Source organism: Dermacentor andersoni, chromosome 7, assembly GCF_023375885.2.
Source record: "Dermacentor andersoni chromosome 7, qqDerAnde1_hic_scaffold, whole genome shotgun sequence".
Classification (NCBI taxonomy): domain Eukaryota; kingdom Metazoa; phylum Arthropoda; class Arachnida; order Ixodida; family Ixodidae; genus Dermacentor; species Dermacentor andersoni.
The window spans coordinates 81,777,398-81,804,800 of NC_092820.1; the positions used below are offsets into that span (position 1 = coordinate 81,777,398).

At 48.4% G+C, this 27,403-nt stretch overlaps 1 protein-coding gene across 2 annotated transcripts; it reads right to left on the reverse strand.

Annotated features, from left to right (window-relative positions):
* Nucleotides 1-118: 118 nt before the first annotated feature.
* Nucleotides 119-27,403, reverse strand: LOC126534222 (uncharacterized). Of its 2 annotated transcripts, none has more exons than XM_050181485.3 (5): nucleotides 26,151-27,403; nucleotides 14,821-14,932; nucleotides 9,126-9,163; nucleotides 4,582-4,767; nucleotides 119-3,758 (listed from the first exon to the last, which is right to left on the reverse strand). In XM_050181485.3, the coding sequence occupies exons 2-5, from the start codon at nucleotides 14,843-14,845 to the stop codon at nucleotides 3,513-3,515; spliced, it is 495 nt and encodes a 164-aa protein (XP_050037442.1). In that variant the 5' UTR covers nucleotides 14,846-14,932; nucleotides 26,151-27,403; the 3' UTR covers nucleotides 119-3,512. The 2 variants fall into 2 exon arrangements, with proteins under 2 accessions (XP_050037442.1, XP_050037441.1); XM_050181484.3 differs by having other exon boundaries at nucleotides 4,582-4,770; nucleotides 26,151-27,399.

The window sequence follows — 27,403 nt, forward strand, 5'->3', positions numbered from 1 at the left end:
GGAGAAGCCATTATGGAACTCCTTAGAGACTCCTGTCGGTACACCTTCGAGGAGCACTTTGAGTTTGAGGAGCCCTTTGTTTGCATTGGCCGTTTAACAACAGCAGGAACCCACACAGTCACGTGTGCGTATGTTTTATTGCTTCCTTTATCGAGGTCTGTACACAGAAGTAAAAAGAAAACAACAGAACAAATGGTTCAGGGAACTCAAAACAAGAAACATAACAGCATGGCAGTAACAGGATATGAAAAAAAAATGCATATAAAAACTAGGCTAAATAGTTTTTACGTCTAACGAAGCAAACATGTAACGAAATGAGTTATAAAAGAAAAGGAAAACGTAAGAGAAGAAGCAGAGTTCGGGAAGGAGCGGGAAGGCGAAGGGGATGGTTAGGGGCTCGTTTTTTCGAAGTTACACATTGGAGATTTGACACATGCTGTTAGTTTAAGTACACGTGAAAAACCCAATTAATGTTTGTGTAACTTGACAGCGACATTGTTTGTGACACAACGGTTAGAACACGTACACGCGACAGAACATTATAGGCAATGCTCGCAACAGGTACAAGAGACAGTCTAACAGCGGACAACATACAACATTCCTTTGTAGTTTAGTCGCACGCGCAACACTTAAAGACATTGACAAGATAACTTCTTGAACATAACGAAACAGGCGTTCACACCCAGCCCGAGAAAACTCCAGCGTACCCAAGAATTCTCAACCAGCGAGATGTTCATCTACGGCATAAAAAGCAAGGACGCGTGTTAGCTCAACCGATGTGACGCACTTACGTTCATGTAACGTTCCCAAAATCAGTGCGTGAAAATTTTGAGCATGCTTTTGTCTCACACCATTCCCATTCGAGAGCGCAGGTGTGCTAACAGAAATGCTCATGCGACCTTAAAATAGCTATAAACTGTCTGCTATGAATACAGTGCCGCCGTCTCTTAATACTTTTTTTATTTCCATTTCTCACGCATACTGTAAAACCACTGCTTCCCATCTTCTCAAGCTTACGCATGCATGAACACGACTACGTAGTAAGCAGTTTAAAAAAGAAAACGGGGGGGGGGGGGGGGGGAGTACTATATACGAGAAGTCCTCGAACATATGACCTCACGATACCAATCGTTTAGTCAGCTGACAACAGATTTTGACATAGCTTCAGGCTACAGACTCAAAGAAGCACCGAAAGACCGGCCCTGCCATTCGCACATCAAGCGACTGCACAATCATGATGCAAGAAGAAAACGAGAACAGCTCACATTACTGTCGGCACATATCATTCATCTCGCACACAAGCACACAAAACAAATACTAAAAGAACATATCCGAGTGGACACGTTCTGCCGGAATATAGCTGAAGCAGCTATTGTGCTTTCAGAAAGTGGCACAGGGGTCACGCGCTGCAACTTTCGGTGCAGCGCGTTTCGTAAGACGCATCATCGACGACATCCGGCGACATCAAACAGACTACAGTGATATTCCACGAGAACGGGATCAAACGAAGACACCACAAAAGAAAACTTGAACAAACAAAGAAGTAGCCTTAGGCGCGTTTGTCAACGAAACGGGACAACAGCTTATAAACAACATCAACCTTACTCCGAGACAAGGTCACACAAAATCTAGCAATATGATCAACGTTGCTACAAGCATTCGGCAGATTTTGCAAAGGCCCTAACCGAAAAAACAAACAGAAACATGCACGATGTCTCTACTGACGTTATAAACTGTCGCTGAAGAGTAGATGGCTAAATGTAGTGCTTCTATTGAGTCAGTAGATTTGTTGTGGTCACCCAAGCAAGCTTACCGGGCATGTTTATGCGTGTTTAGCTTTGTTCGTAGGACTTCGTAAACAGTGGAGACGCCCGCTACGGGAACCTGTAGTTGTACTGATTGCGAAGCAATATATCTATGACTGTTCACTGCAGCTCCATTGCAAAGGCGGACTCGCATTGTTTCTCAGACTTTGCCAAGCCACTTCGCGCTCCATGTACAGACCAGTTGCCAGGCTCTGAAAAACTTTCGTTGCTCGAAAGCTGCACATATTGAGGCAGGTCTCCTTAATTTCTTGGACTCTGGAGTGCGAGACACAGCACGGAAGCCCTGTGACGGGCTGCCGTCGAGTAACAGATTTCGTCAATCGCGGAGTGGCTTCGAAACTACTGACAAAGACTGAACAAGGACTGCCGAAGGAGCATGGGCATCGAGGCTCGTATGTTGGTCAGTGAATTCATGTAATGCTTGGCACTCTGCGAGCACACTTTGCCTTAATCAAGAGCATCGTGCGGCAATCTTTTGCTAATATGAAACCTTATACACGCACTGCTTGGAATTTCTTGCAGAAGCATTAAGAGAAACACGGTGTTTCGGAAAAGGCCATGGATTCTCGATGAAAGGCACTGATCAGTGTGACGTATTCTTCAATTTCATTACCAGAATCATAGAATTCCCGGTAAACTTGAGGCAAAGCATGTTAGTCAAGCAGAAGTTGATATACATGAGAGGGGTGTTATGAATGCCTAATGGAAATACTGGCGTCACAAGCGTCTAAAGCGGGTCACATTAAGTGTACGCACGCTATATTATACAAGGAATGGACCAGTGAAAGCGCAGCGCGTTGGTATAATACGCGTACACCGCCTACATCGCCGTCGACACTGACCAGTGTCGCCGTGAAGTGGCGGGTAACTGCCACCCGGACGACAGAAGCCCTGTGAGCACGGTATTCTTTCGCCGCTGGTTTCTCTTGAATGCGACATCTGAAAGTTCTCTTTCGGGTATGGGTAACATTGACAACAGTGCAATCAATGATGACGTGCGACGTGAACGGAAGCTCACAGGATTAAGCCGGCGGGGTGGCGGCGCCGTGTTTTCTTTGATGGCAGTGTCGCGAATTCTTAGAGGTAACCTTGTTCGTTTATCCACAAGGGCGGGAGCCGTGGATGCGACGACGACAGGCGGGAAGACAACTGTAGCAACAGCGACAACACTCAATTCTGCATCACCTCCATAACGCTCACGCTCCCCATGTGCCTTAAAGGCTCGGGCTAAGCCTCGCGTTAGGCCTAATGCTAATTAAGGCCTCAGTGGGCGAATAAAATTGCTTTTGCATTGCAGTGCAAACAGGCACAAGAGCCACATGAGCTCACGCGCCCGTTATGGTCGGTGTAAAATTAAGTATTGACTTTTTTGTTACTACGCATTACCGATAGGCACTGCACAACCGTTGGTTAAAGGTCAATGTAAAAGTTCGTACGTTGTATATGCATATCCTATCTACTACAGGCACTCTATAGAAATTCCCTATAGACAAGGTATAGGCTTTATAGATATAAGCCAAGAAGGCCCTCTTATTGAGCAGAAAAAAAAACAAATATGTTTTGCGTGTCGAACTGTTGCCTTCCCGTCTAGCGTCATCAATTCAGAAACCTCTAAGTTCGGCAGTGGGAAGCGGCATATAGTAGGGATCCTGTCAGCATTTTGGTCTCCTAGGGTTCGGTTTGTTCCTACTTCTTGGCGGCTGCGGCGGCAGCGCGACCGCTGAGCCTAGCGCCGTAACCCGGGTAAAGGGACTGTCCCCTGGACACGTCATCGTCGGTCAGGAAAGGAGCGTCCTCGACGCCGATGTTGTCGTTGACGTAGAAGAAGTCCCTGGCGTTCTGGCACGGCACCGCCTCTTCCGGGAAGGAGCAGGTCAGCGTCAGCTGGTTGAACACGGTCTGGTTGCCGCAGAAGAAGCTCCAGTGGTACATCTGCGAGGAAAGGCGTGTCATCGTCGAACGTTCGTCAAGGCTGGAGCGAGTGGCGTATACACTTCTCCACGCTAAATACGGGCGCGCACGGAATAGCGCGAGCGATATTTTCCTATTAACCGCACCGTTTAAAGGACATGCAGTGTAGGCAACTGAAAATAATCACATGGGCACACTTCCGTGGGGTGGATGGGGGACACTTGCTGCCGCGTAAGCGCGTTCATATTGCCGCGCGCTGTACGATTCGCGGACGAAACGAACAGCGCGTTGCAGCTACTTTACGAGGCGGGCATTACCGTTCCATTTGGGCCGCGAATATAAGGGCACCGCCGCGCAGCGGTATACAACAACCGCCCCCGCCAGCACCAATAAAAGCCCGAAGTACACTACGTCTAACCACAATGCATGCGGCGCTATAGTTCACTTTTTGAGTAGATGCGCTGTACAGTAATTGGGTGTGTATTATATATATGTATATATATATATATATATATTAACAAAGCCCCAAATTTTCCTTACTCGTCCATCTTTGCTTGTGTTGTGCTGCATGAGGTCCATACTACCTCCAGAGGCTGAAACGGTGCCCCCTACGGGCCTTTACTGCAATAGATACTTTCATATACCAGTGGTACCACACCAACTAGTCGAGCTTTCCACCTTGCGGATACTTTCAGATTACTCCCAACATCGCCATGCCAACGTATATAGGCGAGAGCTCAGCAAGCGGAAGGCCTTTTCCGACCCATTACACCTCAATTTCTGTGCATTATAAAGCTTCTCGCTTTACGTATGCCATTTGCAGCACATGGCGTCTGCACCGTACCTGCTCGCTGCCGTCGGCGAGCACGACAGGGTGGCAGATGTGGAAGATCTTGCATTCGTTGTCCGTGTCGGCGTAGTAGCCGTACCGCAGGCCGGCGCAGCTGAAGCTCGTCTGGTAGCTACCGACGATCAGCTCGGAGCCGTCTGGGAGCTCGTACGCGGCCCGCTTGGAGCGCTTGGGCGACTCCTTCTGCGCACGCGCGAAACGAACACCCATGAGAATCGCGAAGGCTGCTGAAGACAATAGCGACAAAGAAGCACAGAGCAAGGGCTTTTATATATCAAACTGAAGCATCCCTTTTGCCTGATTCGCTGGACTATACACAGAGATGAGGACCCCATCTGGCGCATACAACTCACTGGAAACATCGCTTGAAGGAACGCATTCTCCAGAAATCAATGTCTCCCACTCTGGGTTCGGTGATTTCTATATCTGAAACTTTACATGTGTTTCAAGAACGAAAGTGATTTGAGTACAATAAACAGCACTACTGCGTACATTCATTCCGGTTTAAGGATGTGCTTGTTCATTGCTCTAATAACCATCACTTAGCGATTCTTCCTCCATCTCTCTTCTTTCCCTTATGTACTGACAAATTGAAAAAAAAAAGAAAAAAGAAAGAGAAACTATCGCGCTTCATTGTTGCTTGCAGCTTGCGGCCATTAGAGATGCCGGTCGCCAACGTCCGAAATTTCTACCCGTGAGAGAATAAACGAACACCAGCGTAATGGCGGCGATGGAAACGGGGATGTCCGATAACCCAACGAGCAAAGGCTTTGCTGAGAGGCTTGTTCACTTGCAGACGGCTCTAAAGCGTAGAACCTACAACAGCCTTGAAAGCGCTCCAGGACACTGCGATTCTTGCTATCACGGGCTCATTAATAGGAGCAGATAAGAACTTCTAGAAGCAGTATCCAGACTTTTCGCATGCCGACTGCGGTGCCCCCTATGTGTAGCAGGTAATGGCGGGCATCTTTATTGATCCTCCACCATTTCGTCTTTGTAGTGCTGTCGGGTTTTCTATAAAATAAGGACGAATAAGAACTTTAACGACTACGGGGCGCACTTAAAGCCAAATTTTGCCACGCGCAATTGCTATGCCGCAAGCGGGGACAGTGAAAGCCGGTCGTTGCCTCGATTAAGGCTCCATGATTCATGGTGAAACAAAGTCTCATTAACTGGAGCGCATGCAAAGTATACTAAGAATGAAAACGGTCACTTTGCCGATACTATATCGCAGCAACTTCCTCAAGGAAGTACGAGATGCTCCTGCTGTTAAAACATAGAAAAGTGCCGCGCGCTATATTTTCCCTCGTGGGAGACTTATAGACCCGCGTCCACTTACGGTCAGGCTAATAATTCGAGTTTCATTTCTTGTTACGCTAATCGAACTGAGATGCATCGCCGTTCCAGCTCCAGGACAAATGCAAATGAAGACGGAAGGAAGCACCGGCGTTATGAGTAGATTAAGACAAAGTTATTCCACGATTTGTCGCACCGGGCCATGAACCGTCCGGATAGCATCCGCCGAGCACATCAAGTCGAGGTCAGGAACGGCGCCCCGGGAAGCGCGCGGCATTGTGCTCTAATTAATTACGGGCCGATCGCGCCTCGTCTGTCCTTCGAGGCCGCTGATGCTTGGGAAGAGCTGGCGTGCCAGTTGGCGACCTCTGCGACACCAGTGGCGCCGGTGCTATTCTTCTTCCACGACCTCGACCCGTCGTTAGTGGGAGCCGCTGTGAAACGCCGCAGCCCGCAGGTCGTTACAGTTGGGTGCAGTGGCCGCGGAAGGCTAAGTAGTACAATGGATCACAGTGCCTCGCCTAACGTAAGGCCTGACCTAATGACCAAGACATCCTTCGATGGCCTGTCTGTCGCGCAGATCACGCGTAGCGAGCCGGCGGCTGGAGGGACCCAAGTTTCGACGAGGTATGAGGCAGGCATGTCGAACAAAGAAGTGGGCCGGGCGGTGCGGCGGAGTGATACAACGTTCGAGGCCGACGCGTTTTATAACTGGAAGGCGCCTGGCGCCGTGTTGCGTGCAGTTCCTGTGGGAGAGCAGTGGCCGAGCCTATCCTTCACAATGGCTTCGCCGCGTCGACTACGCCGCATCTCCCGGGGCTAATTGTCCAATTACGCGACTCTAGCATTACGGAAGCAACCATCGCTGCTTGTTTGTTTGCTTTCTTTCTTTCTTTTTCTCTTCCTTTCGTTCTTTCTTTCGTTTTCAGTGCGCGTGTGAGCGCAAAGGCTAGGCCGCGCGGCGTCTCGTCAAATCCCTAGATTGCTGGCGCGAAGAAAGGGATAGTGCCCGACGCGCTGCCTGGCGCAAGTGTACAGCCACTTAGTAGCGCGAAGGGAAGTGTGTACAGATGGCGCGCTTCGCGCACAATGGCCGGCCAGGCTGCGAGCGTGCGCATTCCTGGGGCAAACGGCGTGATTGCTTCGTGCTCTGGCCGTTCATTAAACCGAAGCCTACCGGCATTTCCGCGTGCGCTCGACTCCCGGTCGTCCCCGTGTGCCTTCCGTAATTCGCGGCACCGGTTCCCGCGAAGCGAAAACCAGAGTCGCGGCGAGCCCTGTATGCATGAGCTTCCCTTTCCCTGTGTTGCTTGGCAGGCAGTCGCCACACGTTGACACGTGCAAGATATTTCAGTGGCTAAGATCGACGATGCTAATATAGTCAAAGCGTACGGTTCCTTATTTGACTACGATGTCCCCGAAATTGCGGCCAGAATTAGTGGTTTAGCTTAACTTCCACCTGGGCTAAGCAGTAGCCGTAGGGTTAAGACACGCGCATGAAAAGCGACCGGAAGTGCAGCGCTCGTCCTCTCACCTTTGTACATATTTGTAAAGCTATATGGTTGCTGATTGAATCACTGGTTTTATCATGACGCTTTTTCTACTGTGGCTAAGCGCTAGCAAATTGCCGCAAGCTGATACTGTATTCTAAGGAAAACGTTGCGAGCTCACTCCAGGGGGTTCATTTCGCGTTAGTTTCAATTTCCCGCTGCGATTCGATTTCCCCGTTCACATTGAGTTTGAAGCACGGGCGCAGTTACGTCGCAAAGCCGCACACACGACGCCGACATGCGAACGGTTTGTACGGACCTCGCAGACTCTTCGATCATCATCATCTCGAGTCTCGGCCGAACTCTGGCTCCCGGCCAGCGAGCGAAACGAGCAGACGGCGGAAGCGACGACACAGCTTGTACGCTTGCTTGTACGGCTTCGTCAAGGTTGGCGCGGTCTCCACTTTTTTTTTTTCTTTTCCTCCTTGGCGTATCTCGGCAGCAGCTGCCAACTGGTTTCCTCGCCGCCGGTGTCCGCACTTTTCTAGCGTTTTGTTTTGAGCATCGTGACACTCCTTTTTTTTTTTTTTTTATACATACAAGCTTCTGGGGCTCGTATTTTGCTGCAGATCTCGTTGCGCCAAGGACAGAGCTCTTTAAAACTAAGGTCCACGCTCGCTAAAGACAATATCGAAGCTCTCCGAGGCGTGGGCGACTGAACGAGGTTCCTCGTTGTGAAGTGATCATCCCTCTAAAAGGAAAATAAAGCGAGTCTCATGGTTCGATGCGGAAGATGGCCCCCTCGATGTATTCGCGTTTTCAGGAGGTGCGAAACCATGTGTGATACCGACGGCGACGGGGTGAGATTGGAAAAAAAAGCTGCCGTGTTGGATGAAGCATTCCTATGCGGGTGTATATGATACGAGGGAAAGGCATTCCCGTGTACGTGTACGTATACTCTTAAGTCGACAGACAACGCTTCCACGCGAGTATGTGTGAGCAATTCTGTGTCCCCGTGCTGAGATGATCAACTCTCTCTGAACAAAATGAAAGGTTAGAGTCGTGGTGGTCTGCTGCGTAGAGCAGCAACCTTGACGCTTAGCGCGTCGGGTGGCGCGAAGGGTGTCCGGACTTGGCGATGATGTCATGGGATCGAAGGAAGTTGATCTCTTGGGGGCCTCTTCTCTCGCGAAGGCGGATGATGTTGTGGAGGAGCTTCGCATCGTTGAGTTTAAGTGATTCGCGCACGTTGCGAAGGCCAACCTCATACAATAGCTGCGCAGGATGTAATTTAATCAATAGCGATTATTGGCCAGTCATAGTCTGGCACGCCTCATAGAGTCCCCAGTTCCTTCACTGTAATTTTGTAACAGCTGAGTTGTTGCGGGCGTTTTACAGCACTTCTCTGTAGGAGAGCTTTGCGTGGGATTTTGCAGAAATGTCGGCCCCGTGACCGAGGCACCTCTCAAGCACTGGTGTTCAATTCTTTAAATTGAAATGGATTGAGTTTCACAAATTAAGAATTGCGTAATGGCAAATCGCACGAGAAGGTTGCCTTCTGCCTTACGCAATTTTGCTTTTGTACGCTTTCGTTATGCGTTATGCGATAGCGCGCGTTGTGTTCGTCGATCTATTTGCGAAGCACTGAAGCCTGAGGAACGAAATATTTCAATTGAGGACTCTTTTGCGTAACCAACAAGTTACATTTTGTTAAGCTGCGTGCTTTATAACACACACAAAAAATGAACTCACCTTTGGAATAGCTATCGCGACAGCTAGGCAGAGGGCACCTGTAAGGAATAAAAAAGAAATAGTGGCAAACTATGAAGAAACTGAGTGTCATGTAGGTAGAAATATTCAACTGATGTACGAAACATACCAGCCGAAATGAAAATGGCTTAATTTCTCTGACAAAACAAAACAGTTTCCCCGCCTCACCAGACGTTGGTCTTAGACAAAACCTACCGTGGTTCTCAATACTTCCCGCAAAAAGTCCCCCCAAGGGCGTTTAATGCTTGCACAATGTATTTTTTTTTTCTTTCTTATTCATTTGTTCTTTCCGTTCTTTTTTCTTGTCTCTTGCTTTTCATAGTGATGTAATTTGTCCCGTGGCAGTTGTTGTCGCTTTTCGTTTTGCGCCCCGGAGCGGTGTATACGTGACAAGAAATAGCAATTGCGGAGATTAAGTCCATAGCGTCGAAACGCATTCCACTCCCTCCACCCACCCCCTGCTTCTTTTTCCGAGTTCTGCGACAAATGGATCTATCTGTAGGTACGTAGACACGTGCGTACTTGCGTCCGAAAGCCCGCACGTTGCTCTTACAGGTGTTAAAGGTGCGCGGTTCCTTAAGTTTGGACGTTAATGGATTCCATAAGCAGCAGAAAACGTGACGGACAACCTTGAGAAATATGGGAACTCTTAGCAGATATACACGGTAGACAACCTGCCATATACCGGATGGAACTGGTATGAAAAAGCTGGTTGCCGTCAATTTATTTAAGCGGAAGTTTCCCACTGATGAATTTGTGCGTTTGCGCAGATATGTTAGCATGCTAACATGCGTGTTTATAGATGTTCCCGGGAAATGCTTAGGCACATACTTCTTTGTGTGTGTGTGTGTGTGTGTGTGTGACGTGCCTTTTTTATTGGATTCTTGCTGACTGCGTACCGGGTGTGAACAAGATACTGAATAGTTTTCCTTTTTTTCGCCAGAATGAACTCATCTGGAGAATATGCGCCGGGATAAGATTGCAGGCGTAAGATTACGGTCGCCCAGTTGCCACATCTAACGTGGCGAATTTCTCGTTAATTAAACGATAATTTAAAAAAAAAGGTAGTCAGGTAGTCAGGTAGTCGAGATTGTGTTTGAAAAATGCTGCTGCGTTCTTTGCATATTCCTAAAGTGAAGTGATGTTCACATCCCGTTTAATATACCCGTTTAAATAATTCAGTTTTCGCAAACACACTTCACATCTTGAAAGGCCACAAATGCGCTGAAGTCGATAAAGTGTGACTCAAGGCGACACAGGCATCCGGTGTTGATGTCGTAGTAATTGAGCACGCTGCTCATCGCGGTTTGAAAGTGACAGAAAAAGCATCTTGTTAGCGGTTCTTGCCGTACGCGTAATTAGTTTCTCCATAAAACATAGCTTATCCCAAAGAGTCTTGTCAAACATTATGTAACAGACACAAAGATAAGTATGGGAATGTCAACGTACCCCCAACGTAAATTTCTCGAGAGAGTGCGGGAACACCTTTAATAGATGGCTAAAGTTATCACTGCTGTTTTTGAAAGCAGCTTTCTATTTCTGACGTCATTTCTCGCCCCCCTTGCCCACTCACTTATCTACCCGTAGGCGTCCTTCCAAACTTCCCAGCTTCGACATTATCTTCGACTGTGTCCTAATATGTTTGCTTATGATGGCCTTCTGCCCAAAGCAGCTTTACGCTTCGTGTGTTTGTGTTTAACGTGATTATCTTTTTCTCATCATTACATTTAATAAACAGCCATACCTTCGTCTTTACAGAAACGACATCTGCTCAGCGCGCGTTGTGACATTTCCCGCACCCGACGACGTTTCCTTCTTATTTTCTTTTCATTAAATTTTTTTCCCGTGGCTTCGAGACATTGCTCGTTCCGACGAGTGGGATTGACCATACACAAGGAGATAAAACCTGCGCACGGCGAAGGAAGAATAAATTAAAACAGGCGATGAAGGAGAAAACATTGACGCGAAAGTAAAGAGGCATTCTTTTTTTTTCACGTGAGACTATAAAGCAGGATCATAACGCAATCAAAACGCCCGGTGAATTGATGCGAGCCGACGTGTTTCAGCAATCACTTATCGAACGAGAAGTTCGTCGGTCTGTCCACGCCAGATGCTATTCGCGGGATACTAATAACGGAGCCAAGTCATTAACGACAAGGAGAACCACCCGCAGTCAGAAGGGGGAAGTCGGAATCATAATATGAACAGCGCTCGCACACGCATCAACCTTTGCGCAATGAGAAATAACGGACGCATTCTCTCTCTCTCTCTCCTCTCGTCCCTGGTGGTCAGTGAGCGCATCGTAGATTGCGGCTTGACCGATCAGTGGGGCCACAGAGGCGGCGACGTTTTCCTTCCCGCTTGCACAATCAAGGAGCGTCCAACTTCGGCCTTGTCAGCGGTCGAAAACTTTCTCTAGTGTGCTATAGATCAATTCGACGTGGTTGTGTCGCGAGCAGATTGCGTAGTGGAAATATTAGCGGAATTTTTTTTTTTTCTCGCGCTTTGTCACAAATGCCATCTGCCCTGAGGAAAAAGCACGGACGGTCACGTGATCATTGAGAGCATCGCGTGAGCTTTTGGCAGGCGAAGGCAGGAATCCACGGAGGTCGTCCTGCTAACATCCGCGTATTTTGCGATTGGAGATATTGGACCTCCGGAAATTACCAATTGCCTCGTGTCGCGTGGCGTTTACGTGTATCGTAACACGTTCCGTGACGTGACACCGCCGGCGACATTTCACACGCCATGCGCATGTATGCTATTCCGTCAAGTAAACTAACATCTTCACTTTCGAAAAAAAAAAACAACTTTTGTACTAACTTTAAACTTCAACTGCCCTCACCACCTCGCGCAAGGCTAAAAACCAAGATAGCAGGGGAATATTAAACCAAGACAATCACTCGGCTTCCACACTTTCTGCCACGCAAACTGCGCTCGCGGAGACGTATCGACAACGAAGGATAGTCATAGCACTATTTCACAAACGTATATTGCTGTGAATTCTCGGTACCTTGTATCACTCAGACGCGCTTAGACGCGTTGAATGCTACAGGAGCTTACATCTATCTAAATGGAGTGTGTCACGAACGCCTCTATTCCTTCACTTGAGGCCTTCGGTAGGGCTGCAGCCCGATAGCTGTCTTGCGGCTCAAAACCTTTAGCCCTTTCAATTACGGTCTGCGCGCTGCTTTCGGACAAACGCCTGAGGACCAACACAAGCGCGAGCGGCGAGCCTCCATTCTATCGGGTTCGTCAATGCCGGTATCGTCCATCAGGAGGAAGAGGCACGCGGAGAAATTTGAAGGTGGTGGAAAGGAGAAAGGTAGGCGGGTTAGAGAGTCGCATTCTTTTCACCAATCTCCAGACGCAGTGACGTCATTCCGGCGCGAACTCGTCCTTAGATCGCGCGGACATACAGGCACAAACGCGCATGCGCGTACAATCTCACTGTCGCAGTGCCCGCACTTGCGCCATCCCCGCCAGCCGACAACCAGCGAGTGCAGCCCTCAAAAAAACTAATTGCGTCGCTCCGAGCCACTCTACCCGTTAGCCCGCCGGTTCGCACGCTCCATTGTCTACGACCTTATAACTGTCCTTCCACCCCCTCCCCCCCCCCCCCCCCTTTCGCCTTCTCTCAACGATCCCGAAGTACACGGCTGTTCACTTCGCGATGGCGTTCTTTTTTTTTTTCTCATTTCGCGTTGCATTATCCTTTTAGTCAAACTGACCCTCCGCACCGTTGTCTGCGGGCCTGGTATCATCAACTTCGAGACGGGCACCAGTCTTCGCCGCGACCACCCCCCCTTCATTCAACTTCCGTTTAACCTGCTGCCTTCCGCGTGCAGAAAATGTACTCTGCGCGTGCGTGTACGCGCGGAGTCGTTAAAGAAGGCGAATTGCCGGCGCTCTGCGGAATATGTGATGCAGCGCACGAGGCCCCGCTTCGGATGTGTGGTGGCTGGGTCGGTTACTTCTTGAGCCCGCCGCGTGGCCGTGCCGATCGCGACTCTGTGGAGCGGGTCTATACGTTGTGTCGCCGTGACATTTCCTTCCACGCACGCGTCTCTCTCGGTCACGGAGCGTCCCAAGGTGTGAATAAGTTGCAGCACATTTCGCACGCATTGGAGATCTCGTATGCAGCTAGAGAAACAGAGCTCGGTTCGTAACAGGCATAGGTGACCGTGCAGTATAAAGATGGAGGCTCTCGGGGACGACAGACGAGCAAAACGCTGGACTGCCATAGACGTCGTGGAATCTGATTGCCCTAAGCGGGCTTGACTCTTGGTCGCCACTTCGTTTCAAAGGGCATGCTGACACAAATCATCATCATCATCATAATCATTAGATGTGGCATCAGCTGTGAACGCGAGGGTTATCTCGATGAAAGAATTGCCCTTATCCTAGCGCCGCAAGCTGTTTGATCCAGTAAATCACGGCACCGAGGTTTATGGGTAGTTGCACGTGCCCTTGACATCCATTTAATATGGCATTTGCTGCTTATTTAGGCGGAAAATACAAGGCACGTATGGCGCATTAGATTGCGAGAACGTTTAAACCCCTCGCTGCAACACCGACCTCCACTCAGCATGCAACGACGCGAACTATCTCTTCTGTGGTACTTGTGGCCGGGATGTTGCCTTCGCAAGAGACTTTCCGCCACTAACAGCGCGAGCGCACACATTTGGTCGCTTAACTGTCAGAGCCGCGAAAAATGCGAAATACTTAGGGCAGTCGATGATTACAGCAATGTGACTTCCTTGCTTACGCTCACGGAGTGGTTAGGTTTCTGCATTAAAGACTAAAGCCAATTATGAAATTAACGTATAAAAGCGTTGCATTCATGCAGCGTATATTTTAAGATTCTTCAAACGCGCAGAAACCTTCGATTTAACCGGACGGTGTTAAAGGGCGAGTGTATCTATTTAATCTTGTCTGACGCCCCTGCTTGATCGGAATCGTATAGCTATCTGCCTAGCAGAGTAGTGCGACTAGGAGCTTGTATTCTGTCGGAATGCAGTGTTATAGCAGATGAAATTGATTAATATAAAAGAAAGGAAAAAGAAGCAACAATGTCCTCCCATGCAATTTTCGTCTGATAGATGTTATTTTACTATGCTTTCACTTGGAATCTTTAAAGGACGCACAGCCAAATCGCTGGACCCTGGAATGCGAATTTTGAAACGAATTTGACCCATAGGCGGAGGTTATTTCGTCGTTGCGAGTAGACAGGCTAGCTCCTTTAACAACGTTCAGATCAGATATGGAAACAATGTACGCAAGGAAAGACAGACAGAACGACCTGTTTACTGCTACCTTGACTGGCAGACAACAGGTATTGGACGTAGTTGTATACTACTAGTAAGCCGAACGCATCCCCAGCTTCACTCTTCAGCATTTATCTTCGAAGCTATTAGCTTTGGCACAGTAATAAGAAGGCGTTAATGTAAACATAATGTGTCTCTCAACGTGCGACTCAATGAGCAAAATTAAGCCGCTCTTTTTTCTCCAGCGATCGGTACCAAAAAGCGCTCCAAATTCGCTTGGTTCGCGTGTGCTACCGCGAACGCAATGCCATGCTTGACGAGGAAATCGGAGTTTTCTTTTTTTTGCAAAAGACAAGCGGTATCTCAAATCTCATGCCACTTAGATGTTTTCAAACCCAGTCGAAACTTACCAAAGGCGATCAGAGTGGTCTTCATCTTGGCGTTGCGGTTGATTATTTGGACGATGATTCAGGTAGTTAAATCCCTTCGGTTATTTCCTCTCTTCGTGCGGAGTGCGTGAATCTGCAAGTACAAGAAGAAGAAGCGAAATACAAAAAGTTAGTATGAGAGCAGGCTACACTGGTTTTATGAAGGGAACAACCGTATAGGCTAGTGCGAGGTGCCGTAGCGTATGTACACGGCTTTCGCTACAGCTCTGGCGCACCAACTCTTCTCTGCTCCGCTAAAAGGGTGCAGCATTGCCAAAGCTATAGAGAAGGCATCCGTCCACATACAAGCTGGGGCGTCGCTCCGCATCGCCTGCGTGTAACAATATCCCGCCCGGGCCACAGACGTCAGTTAATTGCGCGACCAGCAGACTCGTGGCAAGTAAGTATGTTTGCATGTTGGGAGCAAAGCATCCGCCCCCTGTAGCACGTGCTCGGGTTTTTGGGTTAGTCGCGGCCGCGATATGTGGATATCTGAGCCACGGCGTCTTGGACTTCGCTACACTGCATGGTTTTGTTAAGATTCAGCGCAGAGACGGAAGCTCCAGCGAAAGCGAAGACCGATCACTGGTTACTCGAAGAACGATGGTGCTGGCTATTTGAAGAGACCGATAGCCTGAAGCAGCGTTTTTATACGAGTGGCGATAAGCCAGCGAAAAATCAGGAGGGCGGGTCTTCGTCACGGGAGTCTTATTGAAGTCGTGCAGGGAAGCTCGCCGCACGGGAATCTATATCGAGTAGAGGTCAAGGTTCATATAAGCTGCAGAGAAACGTGGGCCCAAGCGGATGTCTCGGAGCAACGTTGGAATGTCGGAACACTCCGAGACGGATCTTGTAATATCGGATTTTAATCCGCTTTGTTCGCTTCCTCGACGAGCTGACCGAGACACCGCTTCCAAGAATTTTCTATTTCCTGATCGGGGTCCTTTCAATTCGTACGCAGTGAGCAAGTGAAAGACAGAAGAAGCGCGAATCGCTTCGCGCTGTCGGAAACCGCCCTGTTCGGTCGGTTGCTCTAGAAACTGTTTCTACGCAGGGAATCGACAGCTTGTCTATTAGGTTCGGGGCACTCTCCATCAGTTCCACGTCAAGTGCTTTATTTTTTATGACTTAGCTGCCTCTCTAAGTTGTAGCGATTATTAGAATTCTAATGCGCACTTTACATAAAAAGTCAGCAGGGAAGTTAAGAAGACTGATATATTTGGACAGGTTTGAGTCGTAAGTGAAATCAAGTCATGAAGTTGCGTTAGTTCAGTTTTTTGTTTTCTTTTTTTAACTTTCTCCGGTCCTCTATCTTTTTCTAGGGCCTTTCTCTCCCCTTTCTCTCTTCCTTTCAGGATAGCACCTGGGCGGATGAGCACTTTCACACCGGCAAACATCTCTGCTTTTAAATAAAGGGTTATCTCTCTCTCTTTCGCTATCTCTCTTTCGAAATATCACTTGAGAGATCTACGGTACAGGAAAACCAATGTGGTCGGCCTTAAAGCTGTACTGTGCGCTGGGCGATGGGGTTATATAGCGATAAATAATGATGAAGGGAAAGAATAAACCGAATACGTAGGCACTGTACCGTCAACTACTAAAGCGGACACGAAATCACCATCTTGTGAAGGTGTTGACACGAAGGCCTCATCAACAATTTTTTTGCCGTTATACGTGTATTTAACGCGTCTCATCAAGCCCCATTTTTTCCTGTGGAGATGATACGTTAAGTCGTTTTGAATACCAGTTAAGCGTTGCCTTTAGCAGTGGGCCATCGCACAACAGCCCTACTAGAGTTAGTACTTTAGTAGCGCTTAAAGTACTTTAGTAAGGCACCAAGTAGATGTTTTGTTAAACACTTATGTGTAACTGTCTTTCTTGGCACGGGACTGTGTTAGGTACCAAAGTAAAGCAAGTCTCCAAGTAATTTTCTATGGGGGCGAAATGCAAGAACATCCGAGTACCATGCATTGGGAGCACGTTAAAAAAGCCCAGGTGGTCGAAATTTATCCGGAGACCCCCCCCCGGATACTGCCTATCTCATAATCATATCGTGGTTTTGGCACGTACGACGCCACAATTAATGTGCGCGTGTGCATGTGTTGTTCTCAAGTAAGCGTAGCTTTCACAAGTGGTGACATTTGAGCGCTTGCTCTGCACTGCTTCTCTTGCATCTTTAGTAGCCCACAAACTGGTGCGCCAGTAATCTGTCCCTGGAAAGCGCACAATTCGACCGCATCTTTAATCGAAAAGACAATTCTCCGTAACGGTGGCGTGGACGTTGCAGAGGTCGTCGAGGAGACGATATCGCAGAAGCACGACGCATGTCTGCCCGGCGCCTTAGAGAGAAAGAAGGCCTCGGGCGTCTAACAGAGAAAGGAACAGCGACGCGGCCTGGGCGAGGGAAGTTTCCTACTAGCTTCCGGCGCCGGCTGCGGTTGGTGTACGCTGGGCAGAAACGCCCCCCAGTAAGCGGCAGCCCACGCATCGTTTATATGACTGTGCGGCCAGGGCAAATAGCCCTGTCGTTCAGACAATGCCTGCGGAAACGCTTTCACGGACCGGGATGCGGCGTATATGTGCCCCACGCGTTGCCAAACCGGAAAGAATGGGTTTACGAGCGTTATTTAAGGAAAGTTCCATCCTTTCGTTGTTGCTTCTTATTGTTTTTTTTTTAATCTCCTAACACGCGTTCACTCAATCGACTAGCGCACTTCGTTTCGAGGTCGTCAAAGTGACAGGCAGTCGCGGCGTTTGTTTTTGCCTCCCCCACCTGCTGAAAAGCCCGTTTCGAATCTGACTGCATCGGAGAAGGGAATTAGCTCATGGGATTGTGCGCGTTGTGTGCTCTAGGCGACTGTGTCAACGCGCGCTGTTTCGAACGAAAGGTAAGCGACATGCTGCGATGCCCTGCAGCACGCTGCTCCGGGTTTGTCGTCGCGCGGGCGCAGCGTAAAAAGCCAGGACAGCGGCGCCGAGTCCATCACAAGCCGGAAGACGTTGTAAACGTCAGCGTTTCTGAAAACCGTGAGAGTTAAAGCCTATTAGAAAGAACAGCTCTTTCCAAAGGAGGTGATATAATACATCTGCATGCTTGCTAACCTCTTTGCGTACGACAACAAGGAAGCGACTTCATAGAGGAAGTTTACTCGGTCGAACATGCTCATATGGTGTTGGGCTGCTGAGCACGAGGTCACGGGATCGTATACCGGCCATGGCGGCCGCATTTCGATGGGGGCGAAATGCGAAAACACCCGTGTACTTATATTTAGCTGCGCGTTAAAGAACCTCAAGTGGTTGAAATTTTCGGAGAACTTCACTACGGCGTGCCTCATAATCAGAAAGTCGTTTTGGCACGTAAAGCCCCATAATTTTTTTTTAACATGCTTATGGGTCACGCGCATATTTCTTTGTGAGAGTGCCTATAAATGCTTGCACGTGGACGACTTCGACAACCAAGAGTATATACAGCGGCTGGGATTCGCGGGGTGTGGTGCATAGTTGCTGGTTACCTAACAAGGCACGTTTCGTTTGTCTCTGTCAATCTTTTTTATATTTGAACGCAGCAAGGAACACAACAGCAGAAGCGCTGAACTTAGGAAACCGTGGGAGACCAACGGATTAATCTGTCGACGAAAAAGTTTGTTTTTCTCATGGCAGGTATCAAGGTACACACGCTTGAGCAAGGCTTTAAATAGGGTCTTCTTCCGCTGAGAGGTGGGTCTGTGTAAATTGCTGCCAAGGATAGTAGCTTTTGTCGCCTCGACACTGGCACATCCTATTGCCACGGTGAGGCACCACAGTGAAGTCCTTCCTTTCGTCTCCAACTTCCAAATACGGGAAGTTCCAAAACTGCCAAGTGCGTGTTCACCAATTAAAGATGGGCACGAATGATTTCCTCAGAGATAGTTTCGTAGGTAACGAGCGAGACGCTAATAGTGGATTAGTAAGCAAGCCATGCATTCGAAATGAGGAAAGCTACGTTTAAGGAAGCGTGAGGAGTCCCGCAGAATCCTCCGAGCATTCTTGTGAATGAGTTAAATATTTTGCTTTGAATGATTCATATAAAACATAATTTCAAGTATCAAGTATAAGTATTTTTAAGGCCTATATTATCATCACCCGTTCCCCAGATAAGTATTGTTTACAGTAGCAGTGACGCGGCAAATAGAGTAAAGTGACATCTGATACCCTTGTTTACATCAATAAAACAACGCTTATGGACTACCTTATGTATTAAACTATAGAGCACATGTGTTAAGTGCTGTATGAACAGTAAACTATTTCATCGCAATCCGTACATCACCGTATGCAGGAACTGTTAATAATGGTTGCCTTTGCGCGAAAGCGGAATATTCCCCTCACAAGCTACAGCGTGCCCTAGAATCTGTCAAGTATCCTTGTGAACAAACTGGTAACGATCTAAGATTACCTTCGTTCGACACTTGCAAGGAAAATACTGTTACCCGCTAAAGGTGTATTATCTCTGACAAGAAACCCTAAAATCAGCTACACCTAGCGAAAATTCTGCTACAATGAAGTTATCCATGTGGCGAGAATTCTGTCCATGGCGGTCGGTGTCAGGCACGACCAATATACTAGGGCTTACTGGCCCACTTACGCGCCCATAAATTCAAAAATATCCTCAAGGACCCTCTCGTATGCACCTGTTCTTCATTCAATGTGCTCGTTTGCCGGTAAGGCCAATTTCGTTGCTTGGCACTAATTACTTTACGCCGCTCCTTCGATAATTGGGAAAGAAAACTCGAGATGAGCATAGGCCTGAACACCAGCCGTGAAGCACCTGTCGAAGCCAGGAACGACACTTAAAATAAATAAATCACATAATCAGACACAGACCTCCCAATTCTTAAGTGTCGCTACGGTGGAGCAATTGCCGGCAGCAACTGCAAGGCTAATCTCACCAGTAGCCTACAACAACTCAACTCAACTCAACTCAACTCCCAAGAACGACAACGCGTGAACTACAAAAAAAAAAAAAAAAAAAGAATTACGTAATCTGAACTCTGCGTGTCTTGCAAAGCCGTTCAGCAAGTAACGCTGTCGCTTCCTGGATGCTTCCCAACAGGACTTGTCGTTGGCGAGTCCTTTGAGCCAACGCTTCCGACACACATGGGACGAAAAATAGAATGGGACGCTTCGGGTTGCCCTGACAGTGCGCAAGACACGGTCGGAAACAAAGCACGTCACCACCGCTCTCGAGAACCGAGCAGCCTGCGAAAGAAGTCGTCAATCAAGCGGCGCCAGAGACGCGCTCGCGCCGTGTTTAAATATAAGCGCAGCGTGAAGAGCTGGCGTTTTCACTCTCACCCGGCTGCTTGCCGCCTACCGTCTTTTTCTGATCTACGCTTCGCTTCGATGAGCGGTTCACTGGGCCACACTGCTCACCGTAGCCTAAATAGGCGTAACCGTTGTAAAGCTTTACTGGTATGAGCGTAAACAGGGTCATCTGGTTGCGAGCGTATTTCACGAGAACCTCCCCTGATGGGGCCCTATTTTGTAACGATCCACTTCATTTTCCAATTTGAAGTTATCTCTCACGCGAAGTGGATTATTATGTAGGCAATTGTAATCGCCCGGCGGCATCCTAGTCAGTGAAGAAGGGCTAAAGGAATGGAAAGTAAGATGAATCGTTGCAAGGTGCGGCCACAGGGGCAGCATTTTGTAAAGATCCATGTTTTTCTCTGTGCATTTCTTACGACATTTCGCACCATATAGCTGAGCCAGGGCATAACAACAAAGCTAGGCGAAGTCCTGCGCAAACCATTAAGGAAGAGTGAAAAGACTGGATCGTTACAAAATACGGACACTGGTCGTCCTACACAGTGACCAAGGGCAAAAGGAACGGAAAGTAAAATAAATCGTTACAAGATAGGGCTCCATAGGCAGTATTTTGTAAATATCCACGTATTTGTCGACGCATTTCTTATGACATTTCGCACCAAATAGCTGAGCCGGGCAAGGACAACAAAGCTACGCGAAGTCTTGGTCAAACCATTGAGGAAGAGTGAAAAGACTGGATCGTTACAAAAATACGGACACTGGTTGATCTCAAATGTCGTAAGGCGGCGTCAAAATCAACACTGCTTGCGTCCACGTTTTGGTTTTGCGAAGAGAGAAAAGAGAGGAGGTCGTAACTGGACAATGCCCCATATGGCCACAACAAAACTATGTTTTGTCTCACTCACAGGGGGCGAACACCTGGCGTCGTGCTTTGGAACGGTCCAGTTCATTCGCCATTCTTTATCTCTTCCTACGCTCCAGTTTCCTATCGAGGCGGTAATTGCATACGCGCCAATGAAGAGCCACGAGCAATAAGTTTGGAAACCACAGATGCCAGCAAAACATAATTTTTTTAGCCTATAGGCATGCAGCATAAAATGAAGTGGGACATCCCACGCAGTACCCGTGTTCGACCAAATCAATGTAGTGTAACAATCGCACGTCCTACGGCTGTGGGAAAATAAGTTTTTGATTTTTTTTTTGTGCGTGTATTTATGATTGGGCAGAAAAAGAGCAGACCACTGTGTTACCACGTGTTCCTCTCCGTTCGCTGCTGTCCTTGACAAGTAATTTTGGAAGATTTGAATTTGTATACTAAGCTTCTTTCCCCAAAGGATTCGCGCCTCTAAGCAGTGCCGATTTTTTCACCTTTTATTTTGTCTGCGTTCGTCCGTTTCCTTTTTTGTTTTCTTTTTGCTTTTACGGAACACAACAGCAGCACCCCCGCACCTTCGTGACCCCACTGTATGCTGTGCGTGTCTTTGCTGCAAATTATATATTACCTCCAGAGCGAAAAGATGCCTTGCTGTCACTATGCGATAGTTGCGTACGCCATTCTGTCCAGTTGCAGCAACACGGCAGTGATTTCTCTCTCTCTCTCTCTCTTTCTCTCCTTCTATCATGCATCTGTCTTAACGCTTGATTCGTCATAGCGTCTCTCAAACACTTTCCTTAGTTCACATCTCACACCCTGCCGCCAGGGCGAACGTGTACTCCTGCGGGAATCTTCCGGGTGGCATTCAATGCCACCACGTCCATCATTTCGATCGCTGGATTTCACGTGACGGTCTCGCTTTCTTTTTTTCTCAGCGACAATGACGAAACGGAATCTCTCGCATGGCACCCGGTCGAAGGAAGAGCCGCAGGGTGGAGGCGAGCGACCAAAGCCGAACCGGACGCACCATGGCCTACCGCCCCCGTGCCCACTCGTCGCTCCTCAGAATTCGTGAGCGAGACGGGCGCCCGTCCGCGCCGGTCGTTCCAGGCGCAACGACGGTCCACTTCCTTGTTGTTTCACCGCGGCGCAAAGCGACGCAGCTTCTTCGCGATCGGCTCTCCCCGTGAATGGGGCTTCTCTTCTATATTCATTTCTATTTTTTATTTTCTCATCTTCTATTCGGTCATAGCGGAGGTACCGTGCTTCACCCCTTGCCCGGGTGCAATGGTCGTTTGTTCCTTTCAGCGGCGTCTCACCCGGGGCCGTGCCGCGAATTCCAATGCGACGGGTGGTCGCCCTGTCTTTGATACAGCTGGCTACTTGTATACGTATTCCTGATGGCTGTATTACGGCGCGGTGGCGCCGCTGACGGAACCACTTTGAATCCGGGCGCCTAATAGCAAGGACTAGTTGAACATCGGGATCGGGGTGAGGAGGGCGGGGTGGGCGGGAGGGTGGTTGGATCGACAGTGAGCAAGCTGTGTGGCCTGTGCGCGTCGTAAGGCCGTCCGGTGCAGGGTCTTCAGCTACGATGCTATACTGACCGCGTCCCTTCTGGAGTCACGGAGGTCGTGCATGAGGGGCGGTCACCTGAAGGCGACCGCGCGAGCGGTCAGTGGAATTCGTAAGCTCGGGCTTCGAATTCGAGAGTGAGGTCGGCGCGCGCTAATAGCATTAGCACGGTTCTTCCGGCATTGTTTTCAGCAGACGCGGACGTGTTCGGCGCGCAGGGCAGAGGTACGGGTTACAAAATGGCGGGTCAGTGACCTGCTGTACATCGTATCCCACCACCCCACCTATTTTTCGCCTGTGGCCCTCACATTTGCAGTACCAGCAGGTGAACGATATTCTGAAAAGTGCGAGCTAGTCCCTTTAGACGTTTTCTGACATCAGTATAAAAACGATGCAGGAATCTACTCTTTCCGCATGTGTGTTCAATTACCAATAAATGCTTTAAAGCCTAATTCCTTTTCTTACTTGAAGCGGCAGTGAACGTGGCGGCACACACTTCACCGCCCCTTAGTTGAAGGCCGATGCAGTGCTCGGTGACGCAATGGGAAGTTACCCGTTTAACTAAGGGTGAAGTTTCCGTGGTACGTTGGTGATCAAGATTGCGTAGAATCCTACTACTGGAGTATGCGCAGGATACACACTGCCATGCCCTTCAGTGTATATCACTTTTGCATTTCCGTTAAGGCGACAGCTACAGCTGATGGAAAAAATAAAAAAACAGGTACAAGGTGAAGTACTGTTCGCCATCACTTTTCGGAATCCGCCAATTTCGAAGCAGCTGATAAGAACTTGCCCGGCTTATTATCTAAAAACAAAAAAAAAAAACGTGATGAGTCGGATTTCGTATGCTAGCTTCAATCCTGAGTTAACGCCTGCACAGTAAGCCGCCACGTTGGCTAAACAGAGCCGAGTTTGGCAACAGCAACATTATCAAAGAAAACTATCCAACGTTAACTCCCTCTCCAAATTTTGCGACATGCTTGACTGTTCATTAGAACAATGCAGACTCATGTCGGTGCTACTGTTGCATTCTGAACGACATTATATGAGGCTGAAAGAAAGACACTACTGTTTACTGTTTTCTTTCTTTGGTCGTCCTGTTTTGTCGGAAACGTTATCTGATAACCAAGCAAGGAACTAGAGGTTACAAGGGAATTCAGGTTCACATGTAGATAGATAGATAGATAGATAGATAGATAGATAGATAGATAGATAGATAGATAGATAGATAGATAGATAGATAGATAGATAGATAGATAGATAGATAGATAGATAGATAGATAGATAGATAGATAGATAGATAGATAGATAGATAGATAGATAGATAGATAGATAGATAGATGAGAGGGCGAGGGAAAATTGAAGTGGAGGCAAGGAGCATGGGGAGAAAGAAACGAGGGAAATTAAGGAGGAGGGGCGTCCGGTTGAGGGAGCATCCAGCCGGGGGAAGCGAAAGGGGACTGGGAGTAGGCATAACGGAGCAGGACGTGGCTTAAACACAGTTTTGCATTAGCAAGCCAAACAAAATGAAGATATACATAGAAAATAACATGGTGAGCTATGTCGATATTCCTAGAGTTTAATTGATAGCACGAAGTGGATGACTGTTCGTACATGACTGGCGAAGTGGGCATTGTGACACGATTCGTTCTGTCTTCCGTATCACAACGGTGTCTTTCGCTGTGCACAGAACGCAGTTAACAGCCAGTGATGGTGGGTCTCTTGCTTTTGGAATCATCTGATATTCTATCGTAACAGCAGCCGGTCGTTCAAAAGATTTAACACACCTGGTAAGTACTATTTCTGCTCATTGAACAAGGACCATGGTAAAGACCATAGTCGATAGTCGGACCACGCGGCCCATGTCATTGTAGACAGTGCTAAGCGGAAATGTCCAAAATGCTGGTTCCGCGAGAAATCAAGAACACCACAAAAAAATTATACATCCATTGTGGCTTACATTTAGCTTCAACTTATCTATCGGAAACAACAAAGTAGAGCAGGAACTAAAAGTTTACGGACAGCGGCATCTGAGAAAATGTTCGATTTGCGAGCAGTTTGTGACTGCAGCCGGTAAAACAATGCAACACTTTGCTATTCGCACGGATGTGCTAGCAAAGACTAGAAATACAAATGCAAGGCAGCATGTAGAGGCTGCGGCCCGTAATCTTTTGACTCCTTCACATACCGAGACTGCTCGCGTTGCTTATATGATAAAGTTCTGCATTTACGAGGCAACCGTATCCAGTGTGCACCTCTTCCACAATTTGTGCAGACACTGAATACCTGTGCTATCATTTCGCCAGACGTCGCTGTAGCATAGTAATGACCGAGTGCTCCCTGTACCAGTAAGCTCTGTCGTAGAACACCCTATACACTCAGACAGCAGATGGTACTCGTGTAAATGCATGGACGTTGTCGCTTAACCATTTACCTATATCTGATACAGAAATGGCACTTCTTGGAGTGCAAAGTGCTTGGAGTTCTTTTTGTTTTTTTAATGAGGCCATCCCCTTTGAAATGTTATTTCCGGCTTTATACTGACGGTACCTTCAATTTATATGGCAAAGCTGAAAGAAAGGCGCGCAATGTACTATGCGTTCTCCCGGCTATGCAGGGGGAACCAGTGCAGAGAAGATTATTAACCAAAATGCCTATTCTTGAAGATGACCAATCAATGACTATTCCAACACCCACGATAACATTTCGCCACGCCTGCTCACCTACTAACCCTGCTGGCTTCCGACCTCTGCCTTACGAACTTAAAGCATTAGGGAAACTCACGGCGGTTCCGCACGTATTTCTTGAATGCACTGCATGGCACGTTGAGCCCAATAATCAAAGATACCAAATTATTGTAGCTTCGCGTACGAGCGATCAGCCTAATGATTAAAGCAATTCTGTGGGCACGCATTGCTTTTTTAACTGGCATGGTAATTAGTAAACTATGTCCGACAATCAACTGCTTATTGTTGAGGATAAAACGTAATAATTAATCATAGATACCTTCCCAGCTAACTACGACACGCGGGCCATTTGGGTTGCCGGCCGGAAAAAAATAAAAGAAAGGAACACTACTTCATTGGCCCTCGACATTGTCACTGGAAAAGAAGTGCGTCATCGGAACTCAACTAGATCGACTGTATTTACCAGCGCTTTGGATGTCATATGATATTTATACGCGATGCTCGTTATCTAAGGGGGCCCAATTAAGCGCAATAACCATCAAAACATTGAGAAAAAGAAGAGGGCTCGTCATCAAAAGCAATTTGATTTCAAACGAGCTTACACATTTGTTAATTGCTATTAAGTGAAGAAAAAAATGGGAAGGCGGACCGCTTTAGGGTCGGCTATGAGAAAAGCTACACCTCTCTCATCGGCTCCAGCCTTACTCACGGATACTTGACAAAGAAGGGGAACGCCGATGGGCCTTGCCGACTGGTAAGGTCTCGCTCTCGAACCACTGCGATCTGACGTGTCCCGGTGCTCACAACGGCCAGAAAAAGAAAGATGACCGCGCGGAGGGTGTATAAGCCACAACAACGTAGTCGGTCCGCACCTTTTGCCTTTTCTTTCCCTCGTCTTTCACCGACGTCTTCGGAAGTCGCACCAACAAAACGTCCGCTCTTCGAGTGCCGGGTTGAAGGTGTAGATCGACGGGACGTTTCCGTTCGGATGCAAACACCACCACAATTGGCTCGCGACGTGGGATACGGGGCTTAGCAGGGGTTTGTGCAAGGAACAGGTAGACCTCCGGTGTGGTGGACGGGACTTTCACTGGACACTCTGCGTTGAGCGACAGCGGCGTCGGCGGGCGCCTTTTATACGGCCGCGCCATCGTGACTGAGTCGCGTGCTCTCTGATCGGGAGAGGAGGAACCGGAGAAGAAGAAGAAGAAGAGGAGGAGTACGAGGATGCGCGCAGCTTCTTCGTGCCTTTGTCGTCGTCGTCGTCGTCGTTCGAGGCGTGTGTACGCTGCCTCCCCTCCTCTTCCTCTGTTTCGCTTTCTTCTTCCTCTGAGGTTGACGCCACGCTCTCTCTCTCTCTCTGCTACTTCTCTCTCTCATTCCTCGTTGTTCACTTTCTCCGCGATCTCGTCTCGCCGCCAGACCCCTCACCCGGCCACCCGGCGCCGTCTTCCTTCCGACTTTCACCTTCAGAGGTCGAGGTTTTTTGTTTGTTTTTTATTCTTGTTCTTCGCTCGCCCATCGGCTCTCCCTTCTCGTCCGATGCGTCTCTCTGGCGTACGCGCTCACCGGGGTACGTTCGGTATGAACAAGTAGCGGCTCGTTTTATTTTCTTTCTTTTTTTTGTTTTATTGCTGTTGTTGGTCGGTGCTGCTGCCTTCGGCCCGGATCGCGGCCGTTTATCTGCGCGGGTTCGTTTAGGCGCGTACGACCCGTTGAGGAGATGTTTGATTTGCCTCTGCTCCCGATCTCCCTCTCTCTTGTTGTTTACGTCGGCGCAGAGGAGCGGGCGGACCTTCGCATTCCGCGCGCGCGTTCTCGGATGTCACGAATATCGTGCACAGATGTCCCATTGGGTGACATCGGTCTGCCTCATAATAAATGTGTCTCGCACATATGCGGTCGCCTCCGAATTCCGGTCCTTGTCGGTGGCGGGACGAATGTAGACCCGAAGGCAACAATTTCAGAGCGATGAGTGTCGGAGATTAACGTCGCTGTACGCGAATTTCCAATGAACATCTTAAAGGAAGTAATCTAGCGATGAAATTAAGAAGCACGACAGGTGGTCAGCACTACTGCAAAAGCTTTTACACAACGGAACACTTCCTGCAGGCTGTAAAAACTG